This window comes from Dermacentor andersoni, chromosome 1 (assembly GCF_023375885.2).
Source record: "Dermacentor andersoni chromosome 1, qqDerAnde1_hic_scaffold, whole genome shotgun sequence".
NCBI lineage: Eukaryota > Metazoa > Arthropoda > Arachnida > Ixodida > Ixodidae > Dermacentor > Dermacentor andersoni.
Genome location: NC_092814.1, coordinates 335,848,551 through 335,869,171, shown reverse-complemented (window position 1 = coordinate 335,869,171; position 20,621 = coordinate 335,848,551). Strand labels below are relative to the sequence as shown.

At 43.1% G+C, this 20,621-nt stretch overlaps 1 protein-coding gene across 2 annotated transcripts in view; it reads right to left on the bottom strand.

Annotated features, from left to right (window-relative positions):
* Positions 1-19,921, bottom strand: part of Ogdh (oxoglutarate dehydrogenase Nc73EF) — a 104,121-nt gene extending 84,200 nt beyond the window's left edge. The window contains exons 1-3 of one of the 2 annotated variants that reach the window (XM_050166593.2): positions 19,577-19,921; positions 11,261-11,482; positions 5,916-6,036 (exon numbers count right to left, since the gene is read on the bottom strand). In XM_050166593.2, the coding sequence (XP_050022550.1) occupies positions 5,916-6,036; positions 11,261-11,482; positions 19,577-19,816 (583 nt within the window). In that variant the 5' untranslated portion in view covers positions 19,817-19,921. Of the gene's footprint in view, positions 1-2,504; positions 2,599-5,915; positions 6,037-11,260; positions 11,483-19,576 lie in introns of both variants that reach the window. The other variant, XM_055063901.2, reaches the window with a different exon arrangement.
* Between the last annotated feature and the right edge of the window lie 700 nt (positions 19,922-20,621).

The following is a 20,621-nucleotide window of genomic DNA, read 5'->3' as shown; positions in this document are numbered from 1 at the left end:
TTCAAGAAGCCAAGATTACAGGGAGTCTCATCCAGAAATTTCGCTTCACTGTATGTCTGCATAAGGGGGGGGGACATTGTAAATGACTGAACATTTAGTCATGAGCATTCCTTAATTTGGAAAATTGAACAAATTATCCAATGGCACAATTTTGCCAAGGGCACACCACACTAGTGGAACTGCCACCACCTTTACATAAGACAAAGAATGAGAGGCATGAGGGCTTCAAAAAAAAATAAAGAAACGCATGTACAGAGTACAGGTTCGGCGCTGAGTGTGGCAAAGACAACTCTTCATTGCAAAATTTCACAGTGATGAGGCGAGCGTTCAATTTTGGTGCAAGAAAGTGGTGAACCACATGAAAATATCATGCATGCACTATCTTGGTAATAGTATTTCAGGAGCCATGAAAACTGTATTTCAAATAGCAGCTGGCCTAGTTACCCCAATAATTTACACAGAAATGACACGAACAACAAAGCACACAAAGGAAAATGGTGGCCCATGGAGAAACAATCAATTTTTTATACTCGATGCAATCATCATCATCATCAGCCTATTTTATGTCTGCTGCAGGACGAAGGGCTCCCCTGCAATCTCCAATTACCTCCTGTCCTGCGCCAATTGGTTCTAACTAGCGCCTGCAAATTTCTTCATTTCATCACCCCACCTAGTCTTCTGCCATCCTCTACTGAGCTTCCCCTTTTCTGGCACCTATTCTGCAACCCTAATGGTCCACCAGTTATCTAGCCTACACATTACATGACCTGCCCAGCTCCATTTTTTTCTCTTAATGTCAATTAGAACATTGGCTATCCCATTTGCTCTCCGATCCACACCACTCTTCCTATCTCTTAATGTTACACCTAACGTTCTTCGTTCCATTGCTCTTTGTGCAGTCCTCAACTTATTCTTAAGCTTCTTTGTTAGTCTCAATGACTCAATGCGACGTAGTTGTGTAAAGAAAAAAAATCCGAGGGCAGATGGTACCTCTACACGTCCCGCTTTCAGCAAGGTAAATTAACACTTAGTGCCCCAATTATCCACTTTTTTTTTTTTTTTTGAAGCACATTGTTAAGATCAGGGAAGGAGGTATTTTCTGATAGAGCCCAGCTTTTCCTGGAACCTTGTTGCAGCTTTGGTAACACATACACCGAACTGGCAAAATTTCTGGATGAGAATGGGACAGAGTGCGGTGTATCAGGCTGGATAGCAACTACGCCCTTGCTGCAATAAAAATCCCTCTGGGCTTCACAAAAGCAATCAGTCATGTTGCACAAAAGAAAAAAAAAATAGCTGGAGGGTCAAAAGTACCGTACATGCTCAACAAGACAGCAAGATTGAAAAAAAATATATGTGCAAATCTTGCAAACACAGACTACCATTTATCACCGAGCGTTAAGTGGCTAAAAATGCTCATATGTCAATGTCAAGGAGAAGCTTTAGGTTGCCGATATATGGCCACCGGATAATGAACACTCGTGTTCAACAGCTGCCTATAGATATATTACTTAAAATTTTCTGCACAAAATGAAGTCAGAAACAATAAAGCTGCAGTGACTCATAGGAATACATTTTAATGTCACTTTTACAAATGTAATTTTACATTTTGCACAGTGCACAGGCTTAGCAGATGGCCCAAAACAATAACTAAAACAGACTATTGCATGCATTCAGACAAAAATGTGCAAAACCACAGCTTCCAGCATGCTCAGGTAGACAATCTTTAACAATGCCCCCTTAAAACCAGATCCCTGTTTAACTTAGCAGAGAATAGGTACACCAATCTATGCTATTATCTTTCACTACTCCTTGTAACCTAAACAAATTATGATTACTGAACAACGTAAAGTGTAGCTCAAGAACAAGAATGAGCATGCATGATATGTTCCACAGATGATGGACAGTTTTGTCCTACATCTCTGATATGCCACATATAAAATGAATAACATCTGTCCTCCTTAATCAACCATCCATGAACAAAATCAATTTCCTGGTAGCCTGTATATGTTTGTTAGTAAGCATGATAAAGTGTTGCTGCTTGGAAAAGGCCATGTGCAAAGGCCCTTCATCTACAACAAGGTTGGACCATAAATGTAGGAGGGGGGGGGGGTTAAGGAAAGCAAGTTCCTCAACAACTCTGAAAGCTATAGTGGGGTACTACCAGATAGAATAAATAGCATTTTTATGATGCAAAGATAAAAGCAAAACTCAAGTCCAGCTTCATCCTGTTATCTTCTATTCCTGAGTACATTGTCTATTTAGATGGTTATTCACGTTCAAAACTCAAATGAATGGCTACTTCAAACTGTGAAAGACAGACGGCAAAGCCCTCAACTCAATGGCCTGTCATCAACTGTTGGAACAACAAAATAAAAACCAGGCTAGACAAAGGCTCTACGAAGAAAGTATAGAACATAGCTCCAACAAATAAATGGCTACAAAAACAACATGAACATCTGTTTAACCAAAGCCAGACAACACCACAAGGACCACCGCCTTACCAAGATTGTGGTTGGTGAGAAGGATTTCCATCGGATCAACTTTGGTCACAGTGATGCCCAGGGGATCAAGGGTCGCATAGAAGTGACCCCGAATCTGTAGACGGAGGGCGCGGGGAAAGAAAGCACAGCAGGGGCAACCGACAAAGTAAAAAACAATGCCAGGTTCATATGAGCAAGGTTGCTTTTTCTGATCTTATTGAGCGATTGGTTGATTATAGACCGATTGTGACAGGTTGATCGATAGACTGACTGACTGAAGTTTCAATGTCCTAAAGCCACACTTGAGATATAAGGGGCTCAACAGTGTATGGTTATGAACTAGTTTTGACCACAACGGCCTTTCTACAACAGTGTGTTGAAATTCAACACACGTGATTCTTGTACTCCACTCCTACTGGAATGCAGATACAATGCAACTGTGGCAGCAAGAGATGAAAACCGTGACAGCAGGAGAAGATGACAGCTACTGAGGCACCAGGGTGGTTAGAATGCAGTTTGTCAGTACTGCAAACCAATGATTGGTTAACACACCATTGGCCAATCTCCGAGTCGTCCGAGTCGTGAAGATGGCCAGATGAGGCGCGAGACAAAAAAAAAAAGTACAATGTGGCCCCTCATAAATGGCTGAAGAGCAGTTTCCCCCAGTTTACCATTGACCACTATCAAAGCATGACTGGCTGGAAGCCAAAATTGTAATGCACAGCGCCATGTCCGGTGGTGGAAAAGAGAAAGAATAGAAAGCAACCAAAGAACCAGTTAATACAAAAACGAAACAGCAAACATGCACAACAGAATGAAGAGTGATAATGGAACCACGAAAAAAAAAAAGGAAACAAAACCACTCCATAGAAGCATGCACTTGATAGCAGGCCCATGTTGTAAAGGGAGAGCAGTAGTATGCACAATGAACTTGTGGACAAGAGGTTATTCAATTGTGGTGTTCACCCAACCTCAGGCAGAGATGAGATAAAGAGCGTACTCAAATGGACAGAAAGAAAGTCATTTCTCCTTGAAATCATACAAGGAGGTGAGTGTTCAGTTAATGCACAGTGAATGAAACCTCGCAGAGAGATGTCCAGGCCTCGCCTGCCCAGGAGGCAGCTATTCAATGAACATAACAGCAGCGTATCCTAAACAAAATAAGTGCGCATTATGTAAGATGCAGACCAGAGCTGAGTTATTTCCATGAAAAGCTAGTAACAGACAACTTCAAGGCTGCAACATCCTCACAGCACCTTTCCTAACCGAACTTGCCACGAACCTATCTATGGTTGGACTTCCTGAAATATTACCCAAGACAATTCATCTATCAATGTACGCTGATGACATTTGTCTTTGGTCTCATGCAGTGACTACTCTTCAAGTGCACGCAAGAATTCAGCGGGCAGCCACCCTAACCTGTTTGTATCTCTGCAAACAGGCCTTAGAGTGTCCATCAAAAAATGCGTTAATCGCGTTTACACGCAAACCCATGGCACTGTACTGTGTTTCTCTCCATGGCCAGGCTATCAAATACCAGAAGTCTCACCACCTTTTAGGTGTGATTATCGACCGGGACCTTTCATGGAGCCCCCCCTGCATCTACCTGAAGCGGAGACTAATTTCAATTGTGCATATAGTACTGAGGTTCCTGCGCGGAAAAACCTGGGGCACATCGGTACGGTCCATGCTACAGCTGTACAGAGCGCTGTTTCTGGGCTTTTTACGGTACAGCTTGCCGGTTTTGGCGAACAGATGTAAAACAAACATGTACCCTTGAAAGTTTGCAATGCCAGGCTCTCGGACCTGTCTTGGATTACCATGATGCGCTTCGACTCACGCAACAATCATGATTGCTAGAGACTACTTGGTTCCAACATATGTAACGATTGACAGCCTTAAAGCACACATTCGTCATCTGTGTCGCGTACCCAGTCATTATATTGCTGCCTTGCCAGCACAAAGACCTCAAGCCACATTTTCTAAACTTGTTGCAACACATCAAGGCTACCTTCCATCGGGCTTTCACCAGCAGCAAGACCACTGTTACCCCTGTGGTTCCTACGACAACCAAAAGTACGCCTCACGATTCCAAGTATAACGAAGAAGACCCGTCATTCTACAGTGGCTCTACGTCACTTCACACTGTCATTACTGAATGAGGCATATGAACAAAGGATGCACATGTACACCAATGGATCTGTCTCAGCCACCAGCTCCACAAACGCTATTATCATCCCGGCCTTACAAGTCACAATTGCTTTCAAAGTGTCCCATATAACGACCTCTACGGCAACAGAACTTGCCGCTCTGCGTGCCGTTGTTAATTACATTGCACAAGCCAAACCTCGAAAGTGGGTCGTTTTTTGTGACTCAAAGGCAGCCCTTCAGAGTATGCAGTCAGCCTTACGACGCAAGACCCATGACCAACTGGTGTTTAAGACCAGAGAGGTTCTCAATCAAGCCCTCATAAACGGACATGACATCTTCCAATGGCTTCCGGGGCACTGTGGCATCGTCGGAAATGACCTTGCTGATGATGCCGCCCGGTCAGCCCATAAAGAAACCCTGACATTTCTTATACCCTTATCAAGGACAGATGCTGCGAGGGGTCTTCATTTGCTTGCTCAAACCAAGACTGAAGCTTTGTGGAACAGCCCTATTTTCTCCAACTGCCGTCTCCACCGGTTGGATCCTACATTGAAGCTGCAGATTCCATCGAACATCTCCCACCGTGATGCAACTTTACTGTGCTGTCTCTGGTTAGGGGTGGCTTCTATGAAAGCCTGCTCATTCCTTATTGGAACGTCTGACACACTGATCTGTTACTCGTGCAACTGTGAAGAGACGATTGAGCACGTGTTGTGTTTTTGTGATCTCTATGACAACGAATGCGACATTCTTCAGAGGGTGTTAAACCGTTTCGATAACAGACCATTTTCAGAGACTAACATTCTCGGACCATGGTCCCATGCGCCGCAGGCTTACAAAGCAACGCGGGCACTGCTACATTTCATGAAAGCGACTGGCCTCAGTGAGCGATTACAGGCGTGAAGTTATGGGCATCCGCAAGTACTCATATCGATAGTACCTTCTTTTATACCACTCCTTTCTTTTCTTCCCTTAAACCCCTTCCCCTGTGCATGGAAGCAAACTGTACGTGCGTCTGGCTGACCTCCCTGCCTTTCCTTCCTTTTCATCCTTCTCCTAGCCACAAAGATGATGGATAGGTAGTGGCTGGACACTAGCAACATGAATTTGATCCTACGCTAGATGGAGGCAACTGAGCGCTTAGTCTCTTCATTTGGTAGCAGCACACCTAAGCAATTACTGCAAGAGCAAAGTGTGCATCTGCCTCGGTCACTACCTGCGACTCTGGATGATGTCGGGTTAGTGTTAGCGAGCCCACAAGGGTACAAGACTTGGCCGTACCTAGCTTGTAATTTCGAAGCACCACCTCGGGCGAATGCAGCTGCTTTCGATTTAGGGGCGAGTGTGAGCTGGGGTTGACGATTCCAAGAGGGTCAACCGAGGCAGCCAGGTGTCCCCTCACCTGAGCACAACACACAGAACACAGTTCACAACGCCACGCTCCAGCTAGCAGAGCAGGCACGTGGTGGTCACGCAAATCGGAGCCTAGCTGAAACACTACTTTCTCCTCAACAAGTGTTGCCAGCCTACAGATGTTTGGGTTTAAGCAGAAAGAAAACTTCCACCTTGACAGCAACAACTTTGTCCTCCACATTTCAAGGTTTAGGTGCTAGCATCGCAATACTATTTAGAGCATGTACCAACTGTGTGAGGTGAAAAACATTTGTAATTATTATTATTTATTTTTTATCTCTCTTTCTAACCAATTCCTTTGTTTACCTTCCTTTCAATTTGATACAGACTGACTCCACAATTCACTCCTTCCATTTAATAATATTCTCAGCAGTTTCTCAGTACTCTGCAGTGGCTAAACTTAGTCAGAATTAACATTATGCTCAGTAAGTACCTGAATAATGCTTATCTTGATGCTAATTAAATGTGTAACACAATGCAATATTTTCAACCAGGTGCACAAAACCTCATAGCAGGACCTGAATCGAAAAGCTAGTGTGATTTAACCTTACATTGCAACAAGTCAAAAGGCACTAAAAACCAAGATTGGAGATTTGGTTGTTCATCACACAGTGTCTGCTCATGTGGTAATCAATCAAATTTACCATGAAACAATGTACACCAGTGTAACCGGACTTCACAAGTGTGGTTATACTATTGCTTGCCACATGGCATTCTTCTGAATGACGCGATGCCCTATGCCGTCGAGTTTTCAATGCGAGAAATATTTAAACAAGCTGCCATGAACGATCCAACTAGGCACACGTCATAATGGGCTACATGTAAGAGGTTACGGCCATACAAAGAAGGATGTGGTTCAATTTGTTCTGGTAGAAATTAAAAAAAAAAAAAAAAAAACGCTGGCACAACAAGAAGGCAGAACAGAAAATGAGAAACAAAGGAACATGCTGCATTGCAGAGCACATGCCAAAAATCAAGCAAATAAAAAACAAAACCAGTCAGACACCACCGGTCAGCAGCACCATCCAAGTTTGAAGTTTCTTTAGCTGTAGTATACATACAGAAAGTACTGCTTCCTACCAAGTACTAAGGCCGCGCTCATTTTCAGTTGCAACCTTATCCGTGGGCTTAAAGCAATGTGTGAGGACCAAGAACAGGCACACGGCATGTTTCTTCACATCCAAGAGAGCCCCAAGTGCTGAAGTCAGATCCTCGAGGAAAGCAGCGAAAGGGCTGTGCAGGAAAGCACTGTGGGAGTACTTTGAGACTTGCACTATTCACAGCAATGCAGCCCTTGACCAGTAACATTTTGGTTTTGTAGCATTAGTAGAGCAAAACCAAACTGATGTAAATGTTTGGGAAAGTTAGTTGTAGTGATCCATTATCATGTGGTATTTTGTACAAAGCTAGACAAAGCATGAGGAAGGACAGACCATAAAAGAAGCAGGTGTTTACCCTTTCACATCTTTCATCTAGCTTTGGGCACAACACTGTGATAATATAGATAAAAACCAATGCATATGACAAAAGAAGACATTTTATAACTGTGGTGCAGGCAAATCCAGCCAAGTATATTATTTTTAGGTGCAACAACTATTAAACCTGGGAGCTGCCTGCACTCATTTTGGCAGTGCCCTATTTTGCAGCAGTAGAGGCGCAGGAAGCAGAAGAGAGCACCTTTGGTTAAAGGCTGTTTTGTGTAGAACCACATTTACAGCTAGACCACCTGCGGCACTCTTGGAGCCCTGGAACTCTGAAACCCAAGAATGATTTGTCATTCTCGTGTTTCGTGTTTTAGTACGTAAGCATTTGCGTGCCAGATGGCGTAACAGGCGCTGCTATATCGACCGGAATTAACTCTGGTGGCCTGCCTGCTACTTCTGAAAAGGCATGTATACTCACCATCAAAAGAATGCGAAATACAGGTTCCACGCAAAAGTGACATTTCTGCTCAGTTTCAGCATGACTGTTGGCGCGCAAACACTGCTGTTGAATGCAACTGAATGGACGCTAAGTTTTTTCGCTGGTCCAGTGCCCTGCTAAGTTTTGATGCTGATAGCACATCTATTCAAATGCATCCAGGCAACTGAGTGTGCAAGACAAATGCTGGCTGAAGGCCATAAAAAGGCACTCGGCATTGTCGAACCCATGCTGTGAAGAATGTGTGGAGCTGCAGCTACCATCACAGAGTCCAGCAACAGAACAACTAGATAATCTTTTGAAAACAGGGAGAGTATAATGCAAGAATCCCTTTCACTCAATTCCATTCCTGTGCTATTATTCACCATAGATGACCGGCCAATCATGGTGATAGCATGGGTCGAATGCTGCTAGGGCCACTGATGAAGCACAAAACGAAATAGCAATGAAATAGGATTGTTGCATTATTCCAGCCCAGCACCGCTACATCTACCAGTGCAGCAAGACACCTAGGCTGAGTGATGTACAGAAAGCTACACTCACACCCTTTATGAAGAAGTTGCACCAGTCTCTTCAAACTCTCTATTCTAAAAAAAAAAGAAATTTTCAAATTGTGCCAAAACCACGATATGATTATGAGGCATGCTGCAGTGTGGGACTCCGAATTAATTTTGACCAGCTGAGATTCTTTAATGTACACCCAAATGTAAGTACACAAGCATTTTTCCATTTCGCCCCCATCAAAACTTGGTTGTTACGGCCAAGATTGAACCTGTGATCTTGAGCTCAGCAGGACAATGCCATAGCCACTAAGCTACATCGGCGGGTCCTCTATTCTCAACTTTTATATGCAACTCATATCAAAATTTGCAGTATCAGAACAATTACTACATGATGGTTTGGGGTTACAGCTATAGGTGACAAGCATGAGACCAAGGACTGCACCGACAATGAAAGTCGAACTCCTTGTGGCCATAGCTTGTGTGAGGTCAAGTGCAAGCTACGCCACAGGAGTCGTCAACATTATTAAACACAATCCTACAAGCACTGGAAGGTGTTTAGCAACAAGGTTACATTACATTCCCACTGAAACGCATTTTTGGCAGAAAATGAGAGGAACCTTGGGAACCTGCTATCACAGGCTTCATCATTATGAGTCTAGGGCACGTGTAAAGCCAATGTGAACTCAGTCAAGTTACAAAAATTCGACAAAACAGAAGTGGCTTGTTAAACTACTGACATGATCACCAAATGATTTCTAAAGCTCAGCGGAAGGTGTGGCGAAAGTAAAAAATTAAAGAATAACAAATTAACTAAAAATGGTTAGCTTTATTCTTGTAAGGTTACAATGTCTAAACAGCGTTGCAATTTTAACGGACATTCTGTTAGGTCTATATCATTTCATGTCTCCCTTAGCAACAAATAATAAGGTCTGCTATAGTCTGCTATCTTTCAGCAGGTAGACTATTTAGCATATTTTGAATGCTGTTTCGTGGCTAACAGCAGTGAGAGCAGAATTTAAATATTACTACGAAATATTCAGTTGTATATGAATGCTGCTAACAGATATTAGGTACACATAGTATCAGGGGCACAGGCATTTCAACACAGCCATGCACAGTAAGCTCCCTTCAGTGAAGCATGAGAAATCGAAACATATATTGAACTAATTAACAGAAACACACTAATGAACTTTCTAATTACTTTACACCACATATCACAATTTATGAATTGTAGCCTGTCAGCTTGCAAGACATATCCACTTGAAATGAATTTCCAGGATCACACCAGTTTCGAGATATTTCCCAAAGAGTGGAACAAAATACATGGGCGTTTTAGTTACTTTTGTGCTTCAATGCATAAAAGAGCGTTTTCTTAAAAAAGTAAGTAGAACAACAGTGCAATTTTATGGTGACTTTGATGGTGCATATCTATAAAGTGGCGTCGTTCTGGAAATTCATTCTAAGCGGGTATGCATTGCAAACTTACTGGCTGCATTTCATAAATTGCAACATGTGCCTAAAGTAATGAAGAAGATAATTAGTGAACTTTTGTTAATTAGTTGAGTATGTGTTTCGCTTTCTTATGCCCGTAATGTCTGCCTCTTTCAATAATCCAGCTCAAGAAATAGAATTATGTAATCTGCAATAGGCAATTTTTTAAAATTCTGTTATACTTTAATATGATCACCCTGTAATGTGCCTTTCCTTATCCATCAAGGCAATGTAGCCAGTGTGATGACGCAACCAGTTGCCAGGTGTTAAAGCTGTTGTGCTTGCAATGCCAGCCAACCTATTGTCTTCACACGTGCTTATGCAAAAGCAGAGAAGAGTTCATGCCGCCAAGGACTGAAGACAAGTTAACAAAACTCGCTGTAGAAGCACGATACATTCAATCACACTGGCAGTTTCATCACCGCACTGTCTGCTGCATTGGTAGATGAGGAGAACCATTATTTCAAATGAGCAAGACAAATGACAACAACTCCATGGAATCCATTCTATATTAAGTGCCAGTCTTACTCCTTGACACCTTGGTTGGTTGTAGTGTCATGTTTTCACACATGTGAGCAAGAAGAAAGTGTATTTGTCGGTCACTTCCATCACGCAAATGTTCTTTACTACATCCCTTGCCCTAACACATTGTTTTACTGCCCCATAACGATGTAAAACAATAAAAACCTGAAAAATAAGAATACTCGCACATTGCATGTACGCAAGAGACGAGGCAAACTACAAAAGGGCCTGATTATCAGGAAGCAAAGAAAGCAGAGGAAAATTTTAAACTGTAGGTTAACATCGATTTTATATTTGTGCTTGCATCAAAGACAAAGCACAAGAATGTCAAAGTGGAAATTGAACCCACAACCTCAGAAAATCCTGCCCATTGAAGTGCCAATTCAGCTATGCCAGCAGATCTCCCCTTGCCTTTAATTTTGTATATAATTTTAGAAAGATCGACATTTGAGCAAACTGGTAAGAATTCATCTTTGACTCGAGCAGCGCAAAGAAAAAAAGGAGGGATGGATAGAGCATCGGTGTATTGTCGTCTTCTATTATCTTCCGTGCAGTGCTGAAGTCAAAGATGGTGGAGTTAGAAGTAGGCACATGCCTTGTAACAACCCAAAGCAACAAAACAGCCAAACCCAAGGCCCTTGTAGTGAAAACTGCAAGTAGAGGGAACTGAGCAAACGCTCCCTTAAGCAGCATCTCCTTTCCCCCCCTCATTCTCCTCGTGGACATTGTGCAAAGGAACTACCGTAGGTTCCCTTCTACGCGAGGAAGTGGCATCACCTGGTAGGACCGAATGATCGCTTGAACAGAAAGGTGATCATCGATGTCCCTCGGTGCCACCTGTGTGCTTGGAAGTTTGGACGGGCTAGGTGCCGGCATTGTTGCAGGAGCTACCCGAGGCACGGCCACTGTTGACATGGCTGAAGCCAGGGCAGGGGGAGAGCTGTAGGCCTCGCCCGGGCCTAGCCCGGCCGCTGCAGCCCGGAAAAAGGCATCCCATGACTGCATGAAAGAAGATTACAGAAACAAAGTTTTGTCAACCACGCTAAGTCATACCAACATTAGCCCTTTGTTCCGTTACATCATTACATGGACAAACAACTTGAATGGCTTCTTTTAGGCGTTATTTATTGTCCTAATTGCTCTACATTGTTTATGAAAGCTTCATTTCAAGGTACAATGAACACTGTTGCAAAGAAAAGGCTAAACATGCTTCTTTGATTAAAATAATTTGGAAAACAAGTGCACTAGCCTGAACCATCTTAGGAAATTGAAGATGAAATTACATAGAGTTTAGAGATGTGCTACAATAGGCAGATTCTGTTTGAATAGAACACAAGTATTCAAAAGAAATTGGCTTTGAATATCATAGCAGTACTGATTATATTTTTTCGTATAGAGGTGTGAATGCATAATGGTCAAACAGGCAAAATATAAAAGTGTGTCCAAACATTAAAATTTTGCTAACTCAATCAGTCATGATTAGCAGGAAATGCTTCACGTTTAGTAGAAAACTGAACATGGCCAAACAGTTTAATATATATAGAGAAATAACAATCGAAGATGAAAATGGATAATCGGCCAATTCATATCACCTAAACAAGAAAACAATCTGCAAGTGGAAGTGAATACACACCCAAATGGGCGGCTGGCTGATAAATGACATATGACAGGCTATTGCAAATCCGTGTTACCCTGACAATGAAAGCAATGAACCAAAGTAGCAAGCAAGATGTGAGGCACTTTAGTTTGCTACGATGTGCAAGGAAAAATTTTCATTCACAATGAAAGCTAAACAGAACTTCCCAATACTACATGTCAGATTTAGTCATGATGATGTGTGATGCCCCCCCCTCCCCCCAAACACACACACGTCACATCACACATAGTCATGGACATCCTTATGCATACACATTGCTAATAGTGGTGTAAACAATAGATTCCACCAAGGGTATAAGATTAAAGTTTACATTAATTTAATCATCTGTTGGCAGCACCTAAAACCACAACAATCTTGTTCAAATCTAAGCAAACTATCACAAGAAATTTCAGCCATTACTCACATTGTGCAGCAAAAGCAGCTGCTGAAGCAGAAATTATGCCCTCCGCTCAAAACAGATGTGAAAGGAATTTCAGCTGCTCACAATGACATTAACCTGTCCACGTGCACGAAAGAGGTTTTCAATTCTTTCTCTCAAATGTAATATTGCCATGTGTCACACTTTGCAAGCACACAGGTAGGCAATATATGTCACAAATTTCTGATAAAGGCCCAAAAAGACTAGAAATGATAGTAAAATTATTATCGCCCTTCATTAACAGCAGTGTGCCACGGAACACCTTGTAGACCGCGGCAAGCAAAATTGAAGTGGAGCCTTTAAACTGGAAAGGGGCACCTTGCCAACAGAAACTGTCGCAAGAAAAAGAAACACTGTCCAAGCACTGAACTAACAACTTTAGGAAAAGAAGACAGCTCCTGCAACTGACAACACACACCTAGTTAGTTATGGATGGGTGCACCTTGGCAGCACGCAACTCCTATGCTGCCAGGAAGGAATGTGCACAGTGGGGAGTAAAGGTCGTTGCAAAACCTAAAAAGACATCTTCACAGATCCTCATGGACCTTATATCTCTGCAGGTCCCCTTTTGGGGGCACCTAATTAGCACTACCAAAATCAAAGTTCTAGAGAAACTGGAAGCAACTGCAGCAGCAGACGTAACCTGCCTTCTTGATACTTGCTTAGAGCCAGGGGCATTCGTATCTCAGTAGTGCAACGAAATTATTTTTACTGTGAAGCTGATTGATACCCTCACCATGCTCATACTGTTAGAACAATGTAGCCACCAGCAACCTGGGTCAGTGCTGTAGTCCATTCCAATGCATGGCATTCTTCCCTAGCTGCATGTCAACAAAGCTCAAGATGCAATAACAGGGATTTGGCACTTCTGTCTAAAAAAGCAGGCATGACGTGCACTTTTAGCTATTTGTCAAACAATGGGTGCACGAAGCAATAGGAACAAAAACAATATACTTACCCGCCCTAAATATGCCGCACAACCTTTTTTTTTTTTTCAGTGCCTTGCGCAGCTAGCTGTTAAGTAAATTTTTTAGATGTTTAAACTTCAGCTATCACAGTTTGACCAAGGCCACTTTGGAAATTTTTGAAAGGTCACGTTTGAAATATATGGCACTCCCAAAGCCGACAGAAAGAAAAAAGCGTTGCTGTGGCTCCTTACATTCATAAGCAATTGCACAACTTCAAGAAGATTGCCTGGCACTCAAATGCATAGTTGCAGGCAATACGAGTGGGAACATCAAATTTGTTTTCAAGAAACAGTTGCTCGTGATGTTTGAACTCGAATGTTACATCTTAACATGCAGCAAGTAGCTCCCAGTAACATTTAGCAGCATTGAGCCCTATTGTGCTGGGAATGTGAGTCTAGCCACTGCAGCATTTTGAATTTTTTTTTTTTTTCACTTTCTTACTATTCGAGGGGATCCAAGTTGTCCTTTCAGCACAAAATGAGCTGGTAAGGCTGTGAAAGATTACCAATCCAAATGTTACTTGCAAACAACAGTGCGAGAAAAAGCATAAGAATAAATTTGTTCAATGTGTGAAGTGTGTTCCACATACCATTGTCGTGCAATAGATTCTACGCAGAACAAATGGGACACTGCCTGAATAATTGGCTGCAAAAACGTAACCACAACGATATCAAACAACCTTCCAGCAGTTGGGTTGCGATTGATTGCAACGAGTGTGGGTGTACGCCTATGTTTCACCAGTGCAGTGCCATGGGCAAAGCCGGAAAGCGGCCAAAACATGAGTTAATCGACGCAGCTAATATTCAAAACTTAGTGGACAAGTGCGTAAATCCCCTAGCACAATTAGTATTGAAACTGTCTTTCTTTAATCGTCATGCACAGTGCTCAGCAACTGAAACATGATACTCGTCGAACTTGGCGGCCGGTATTTCTTGCGCCACCGGTGGGTGCTGGGGGCACCGAGATGATGCATTATAGTACTATACGATGAAAGCGAGGGCCTCTGTGATGCCCTTTGAACGCGTTTGGCCCACCGGCAATCGTCCAACGCTCACCGGTGGTGTAAAAAGTGCTGGCCGCCATGCAGGCAGATTATCGCATTTAGATCGCTGTTCAGAAGAGTATAGGCCACAAAGACCAGACAGGACGAGCGCTCGTCCTGTCTGGTCTTTGTGGTTCGTTTTTCTGCGCGCTATGCTTCCAGTGTAACTAGATCGCTGTGCCCTGTAAATGCGCCACCTTTGACATATTATGCCCTGGATGACATATGCAAGAGGTACATATAAAAATGTGCATGTATCTCGAAATCAAGAGTTGGATGTCTGCGCCGAGTGTTATTGTTGTGCATGTCCTTGTCTTTCTAGCACTACTTAGGATACTGGTATCAAGCAGTGGCTGCCACCCTGTCAAACTGAATTGGACAGTTGATTTCTACTATTACTTTATGTAGGGATACGGGACCCACGTCTTCCGAGTGAGGCTCTATGCAGAAGCTTGCTAAAACTACTGGTACACGCATTTGGTGCTTTAGGTCCAACTACTAGGTGCACATCAAATGCGAGCAACAGAAAGATATGCTTCCAGTCATTTACCATGGCTAAGCTGAAGCTGTAACGAAAATAGACTCCTACTTCTCGATGGTCATTCAAACAGAAGCACTCTTGAAGTGCTTCTGTTTGCAGAGACCGTAATCATCATCAACTGCACTGTAAGGCATGCTACACCATTTTAAGGAATGTGAAGTAAAAGGTAAAGGAGAAAGAAGCATAACACAACTGCCGATTGATGAGTAGAGTCAACTCGCCATGACAATGGTTGCACTGCCACGCAGTTTTGACACCCAAATAAATAATACACAATGTCTCTTGCTACTCTGCTTCAACAAGAGCAGTAAAAGGGATTCCCAGTATCAAACCTTATAGAGAAAAACAAAAGAATCTGCAGGTTTTCAAGAACCTCCACACTTTTCAACAATTTCTTTCCATTTTCTCATGGCAGTGTAGGGGTTAAAAGAATGTGTTTTTGCGATAGTTGCTTCATACTTGAAGGCTTAACAACTGCACACCTTAAGATGGGTTGGAAGAAGGCAGACACCAGACAAGCACTAACTTGTAGCTAGATTATTTAAAGTAGACAACATACAATATACAGAAGCAAGGAAGTGTGTTGCCTGCTCCAAATAATCTTTAGCTGTGAGTTAATGTCTGTCCTTTATCTGCCTTCTTTTGTCCTATCTTAAGGTGTGCAGCTGTTATACATGCAAGCTGAAAGAAAAGAGGATGGAATGAACTACATGCACAACTGTTTTATTAGAACTGAAAATATTAATGGCACAACTGCACTTACAATGAGAAGTGGGCACACATCCCCCCTCTCACAGTCATCAAAAAATAATTTCAGTAGACCAAGTAAAATGTGGAAGTCGGAAAGGAAAAAAAAAAAAAAACATTGAATTAAATATCGGAATGACCATATCTGCTGGACACACTTCCTGAGACAATTTATCAATCAGCACTGAAGAAATTGTAATATGGGACATAACTGAACTGCTACCTCTTTGTTGTGACCCTGCGCGACTGAACCAGGCATTCATCAAGTTTTTCCAGAAAGGCTGACAAGGAGTTGAGAATGCAGGCTTTCTGAGCAGGACAATTTCAAATGCAAGACAAAGGAGGTTTCCAATGGTAAAACGGTGTTTCTAGTTTTTACCTGTGAACAAGGCCCTTGCGTGGGAGCTGAAACGTCCTTTTACTATTAAATATTCACTTTGGTCAGCGCAGTACCTGGGGTTTTTTCTACTGTTCAGATTGTAATGCAAGATCAAATAAATGTGCTGACAATGAAATATGCAAAAATTTAGGACAAGTTTGCTGTACTATAAGCAAAAAACTGAAATCCGAACAGCGCAGCATATGCCCAAAGCATAACTGAAGGCCACTCCGTGCTGAAGGTACACTCTGCGCCGTCGGCCAGTCATCACCACAGACTGGCGCACACATCCAGTTTGTGCATAGGGTGTAAGGATGCTTGTGCTACTTGATAGTTTAACTTTTTTTTTTTCGATTTTCATTTTCTCACTCTAAAATAAAAAAAAAAATCTACAAAAACACGAGCAGAACAATCTCAGTAGGGCCAGCGTCCTTGCATTCGGCAGGCAAACCCTATGTAAGCGCTTGTCTCTGATGACTGGCCGAGAGCATGCATGTTTCAGGCAAGCGGTCGGCTGTTCGCATTTCAATTTTTGCTGTCAGTACATGCTCGATAAACGCAGCCTTTCTCAAAGGATAAAAAGTGTCACCATTACATTACCAGAGTTGCCTATTTCATATGCAAGGCTAAGCCCAGCTTGCCAGGTCATTCACAGGGCTGGGACCAAAAAGCCCCCCCTACCAAAGCTGATGTGGTGGAGCGGTAAAATTCAAGCTAGACGAACAGTATTGACAGAGTGCTGCACAAAACATGCTAACAACCTTCTTCCTTGTCAACAACTTTTAGTTGATAAAAATTACCATAGGTTCTAGGTTGACATGTGTTCCCGTAAACACCACTATTCATTACATCGCCGCCCCTGTTTCTACTTCATGCCATGTACAAGTAGCCTTGTATTTACTCAAAAGCAGTAATGCTTTCTTTCACCACTCACAGTTTTGTTTCATCAGAGTGACATAAAAGGAATTGCAATGAACAGACACAAACTTACATACATAAGGGCAGACACATACACCTGAGCATTTATTTCATCCAACAACTACTCATCCCAAACATATTCAGCAGAGGACTGAGAACTTGAAGTGGCAAAGTCGCAGGATAGGCTCAAAGATTTACATGCAAATGACTAGGTAATGTTCAACAGCCTGGCAAGGCAACACAGGTTTCTGTAAATGGTAGTATGCCTCCTTCTGGAAGTTGTCCAGGAATGCAGGCCAAATAGTTACGGCTGGTCACCCAGACGATGAGAAGGAAATCTCCAGATGAATCAAAACTGGGTTCAAGCATACAGCAGGCATTCTGAAGTCAGCTTACCATTATTCTTAAAAATAGAAGTATACAATCAGTGCATTCTACCAGCACTGACCTGCAATAAAGAAACTTAAAGGGTGACAAAAGCTTTAGGAAAAAAACTAAGGACCATACTAATGAGTGATGCTCCAGAAACTGAAATTATGTGATGCCACCTACCTAACTGTGGACCCAGATGACATAGAATAAAAATAAAAACATGCAAAAAGCGATGCAATGAAAAAAAGTAGGTGTAACCTTATAACAGACACGAAGCCAGCAGTACAAATGAGAGAGTAAATAGGTGCAGCTGATAATGTTGTTAAAATTAAGAGGAGGAAGTGAAATTGGGCAACTTAAAGTGTAGAACAACCTGCACTCCGTTCAAGTGCTAGAATGGTTTGTCCAGGAAAGTGAAATGCAGTTGACGATGGAAGAGAATTAGGTGGTGTAATGAGATAAAATTCCAGGCTTAGGAATGGATCCGGCTGATGCAAGACATCACTGGGAGTGAATGAGATAAGAAAAATTCCCGGCTGAGGATGGATCCGACTGATGCAACAAATCACTGGGAGAGAGTGAGATGAGAAAGTTGCAGGCTTAGGATGGATTCAGCTGATGCAAGACATCATTGAGAGTGGCCTTCGCCTTATTTAGACTTATTTTATTTATCAAATTAAACATTTTTGTTTGAGTGATATGCACTCAGATGAGCTTACTGTTTGAGATGCCTTACATAAACTACACGCTTACCACACAAGCATTCAGGCCCTACCAGTAAACTTCGCACTTTTTTAAATAAAGCTTAGTTGTGAGTTTGCCAATTGTACTGCATATTCTGTGATTTTACCATTAAGGTCAGTCCTTTTTAAATCGGCCAGTTATCTGATCTGCCAAGCTATTTCCCCTAGAGTATAATATGCTGGCCTAATTACTTCCTGATGCCATAAGCAGTAACATGACTAAATATAATTCAAAAAGGCGGCGTGCCCACCCGTCCGTCGGCTTACATCTGGTGACAGCCGTAAAAGAGGTAACGTTTAAAAGGTCAGCAGAGCTAGCCCTGTTTCGCAACCGCTGTCCCCATGCTTTCAAGGCGCTTCAGTCGAGCATGAAGACGGCGAAGAAATTAGGTCAAAGCTCGTCAAGGACAACCACGCCGTCGACGGCTCTGCAGGCGTTCACCTGTCAGCTTCCGGCGGCCGTGTGCAACTGCGACAGTCGTCACAGGAGACGACCGTCTCGGCATTCACGTAAATCCTGTCAGTCACCACAAAGTGACCATCCACCCGCTAATTACCCTCAAACAGTGTACAGCGCAACCTAAGTAGACCCTGTTAATGGGAAAGGGGGTGTCGTCGTGAATTATCGTCAATTGGTATTGCCAGAATGCAATTTCAAACCGCGAAATGAACGAAATTTATACGGCTCATTAATGAGAACACTGCGTGGGATAGATGCGATGGTGCATACCACAAAACGAGGTATGACATACTACAAAGTTACGGCGCTAGTTTCGAGCTGACACCGATGAAAAACTAGCGCATAAGACAGCGCATGGGTTGTTTCTGTTCAGAGGGCACCACGAATGACGCAAGCGGTCGTGCGCCTAGATTTCTCGTGATCGAGCTGTACTTCGGCACTTATACCACAATTAAGGAGGCTGCACACATGGACTGTGATCTACTTCCTAACAAGCTCCCGGAGGCAACACCATAGCATAGTGACGTGCCGGAAAATGAATCACACGTGCGAGACGCTAGTTTGTCCCCTTAACCCCCACGTCACCTCCAAGGTAAATGCCGCCAAGTACGGCAGTTTACCACGGGACTGTGACTCGTAAAAAGCGTGACAAGAAACAGGGGGACAAATACTCGAATACGCACTGTCCGCCTAGGATGACTACCCTGCGATATACGCAAGCTACGCGTGCCAACCTCAGCTGTGTAGGGCATTCGTCCAGGTAGTATCGGGCAAGGTATTTATAGGTGCCGCCGGCAGCACGATTGCGCAGGTCATAAAATGATCCGGTTCGCAAAGTCTCAACGCACCTTGTGCACGGAGTTTGGGTCCTTGGTCCAGGCTCGGTACATCTCCTCGACGTATACAGACGAGCTGCCGTTGAGGAACGGCTCGGCTGCAGCGCGGGTCACATAGCCCCGCGCGGGCACCTTGAGCAGGTGAACGCCGAAGTGGCCGGTGTTTGCCAGACGCGCGGCACCGCACCTCTCGGACAGCAAGGCCCGGGCGAACGGCGTCAATGACGCGGCCAGAGTTCTCGCTCGATCCATCGCCGCCGAATGAATGAATGGTCCGCGACCCCCGACTTGCGGACACGGACGCAAAAGCGCGCACACACCTCTTGGCGCAAAGAGCCCGCTACAGTCGCTACAGTTGCCGCTCGCTTTACAATGTCGCTGCTGTGCGTTATGGTAGGTTATAGTTTTGTTATTACGTTACATCCTACCGCCATCTGTTTGTGTCATTGTTGCCAGATTGTTTCTGCGAAGAATAGAGTTTCTAAATGAAGTAAAAAACTCTATGTTGCGTAGCTTAACCATAAATAGAAACAAAGCTAAATGTGTTTTTTCCTCTCTCAGCCTTTTTGTAGCTTAAATGCATTTAAAACCTGCGAATTTCACATTCATTATAGTGTATCAACTCTTTCAACAGGCGCAGTGAGGCAACATCAACCACTTCATCTGAAATCGCATGTCTGAAACAGTTTAAAATATCTGAAAACCATTTCTTACCCATATCTATGAAAGAAATTGTCAAACTATAAGAATCCTGGTATTAGACAAAGGTTGTGAAGTGCGTCACCTCGGCTGAGGCATGGGGTTTACGGTTCCAAGAGGAAACTCAATTGTTCGAAGCGTTTATTTCATAGTTAGGTTCTCTTTATCTGTCACTACAGCCTTTCTGTAAGCCATTGCGGGAAAAGATTGGTACACGGAGCATAGAAAAAGAGAGAGACAGATATTTGGCTGGGTCGAGCAGTCAATCTTCACTCTGCAAAATGCGTGAATGTCCGTCAAAAAGAAACAGACATGCTATAAACTTCTGGTACCGCACGGGCATGGCACGGGTGTAGGC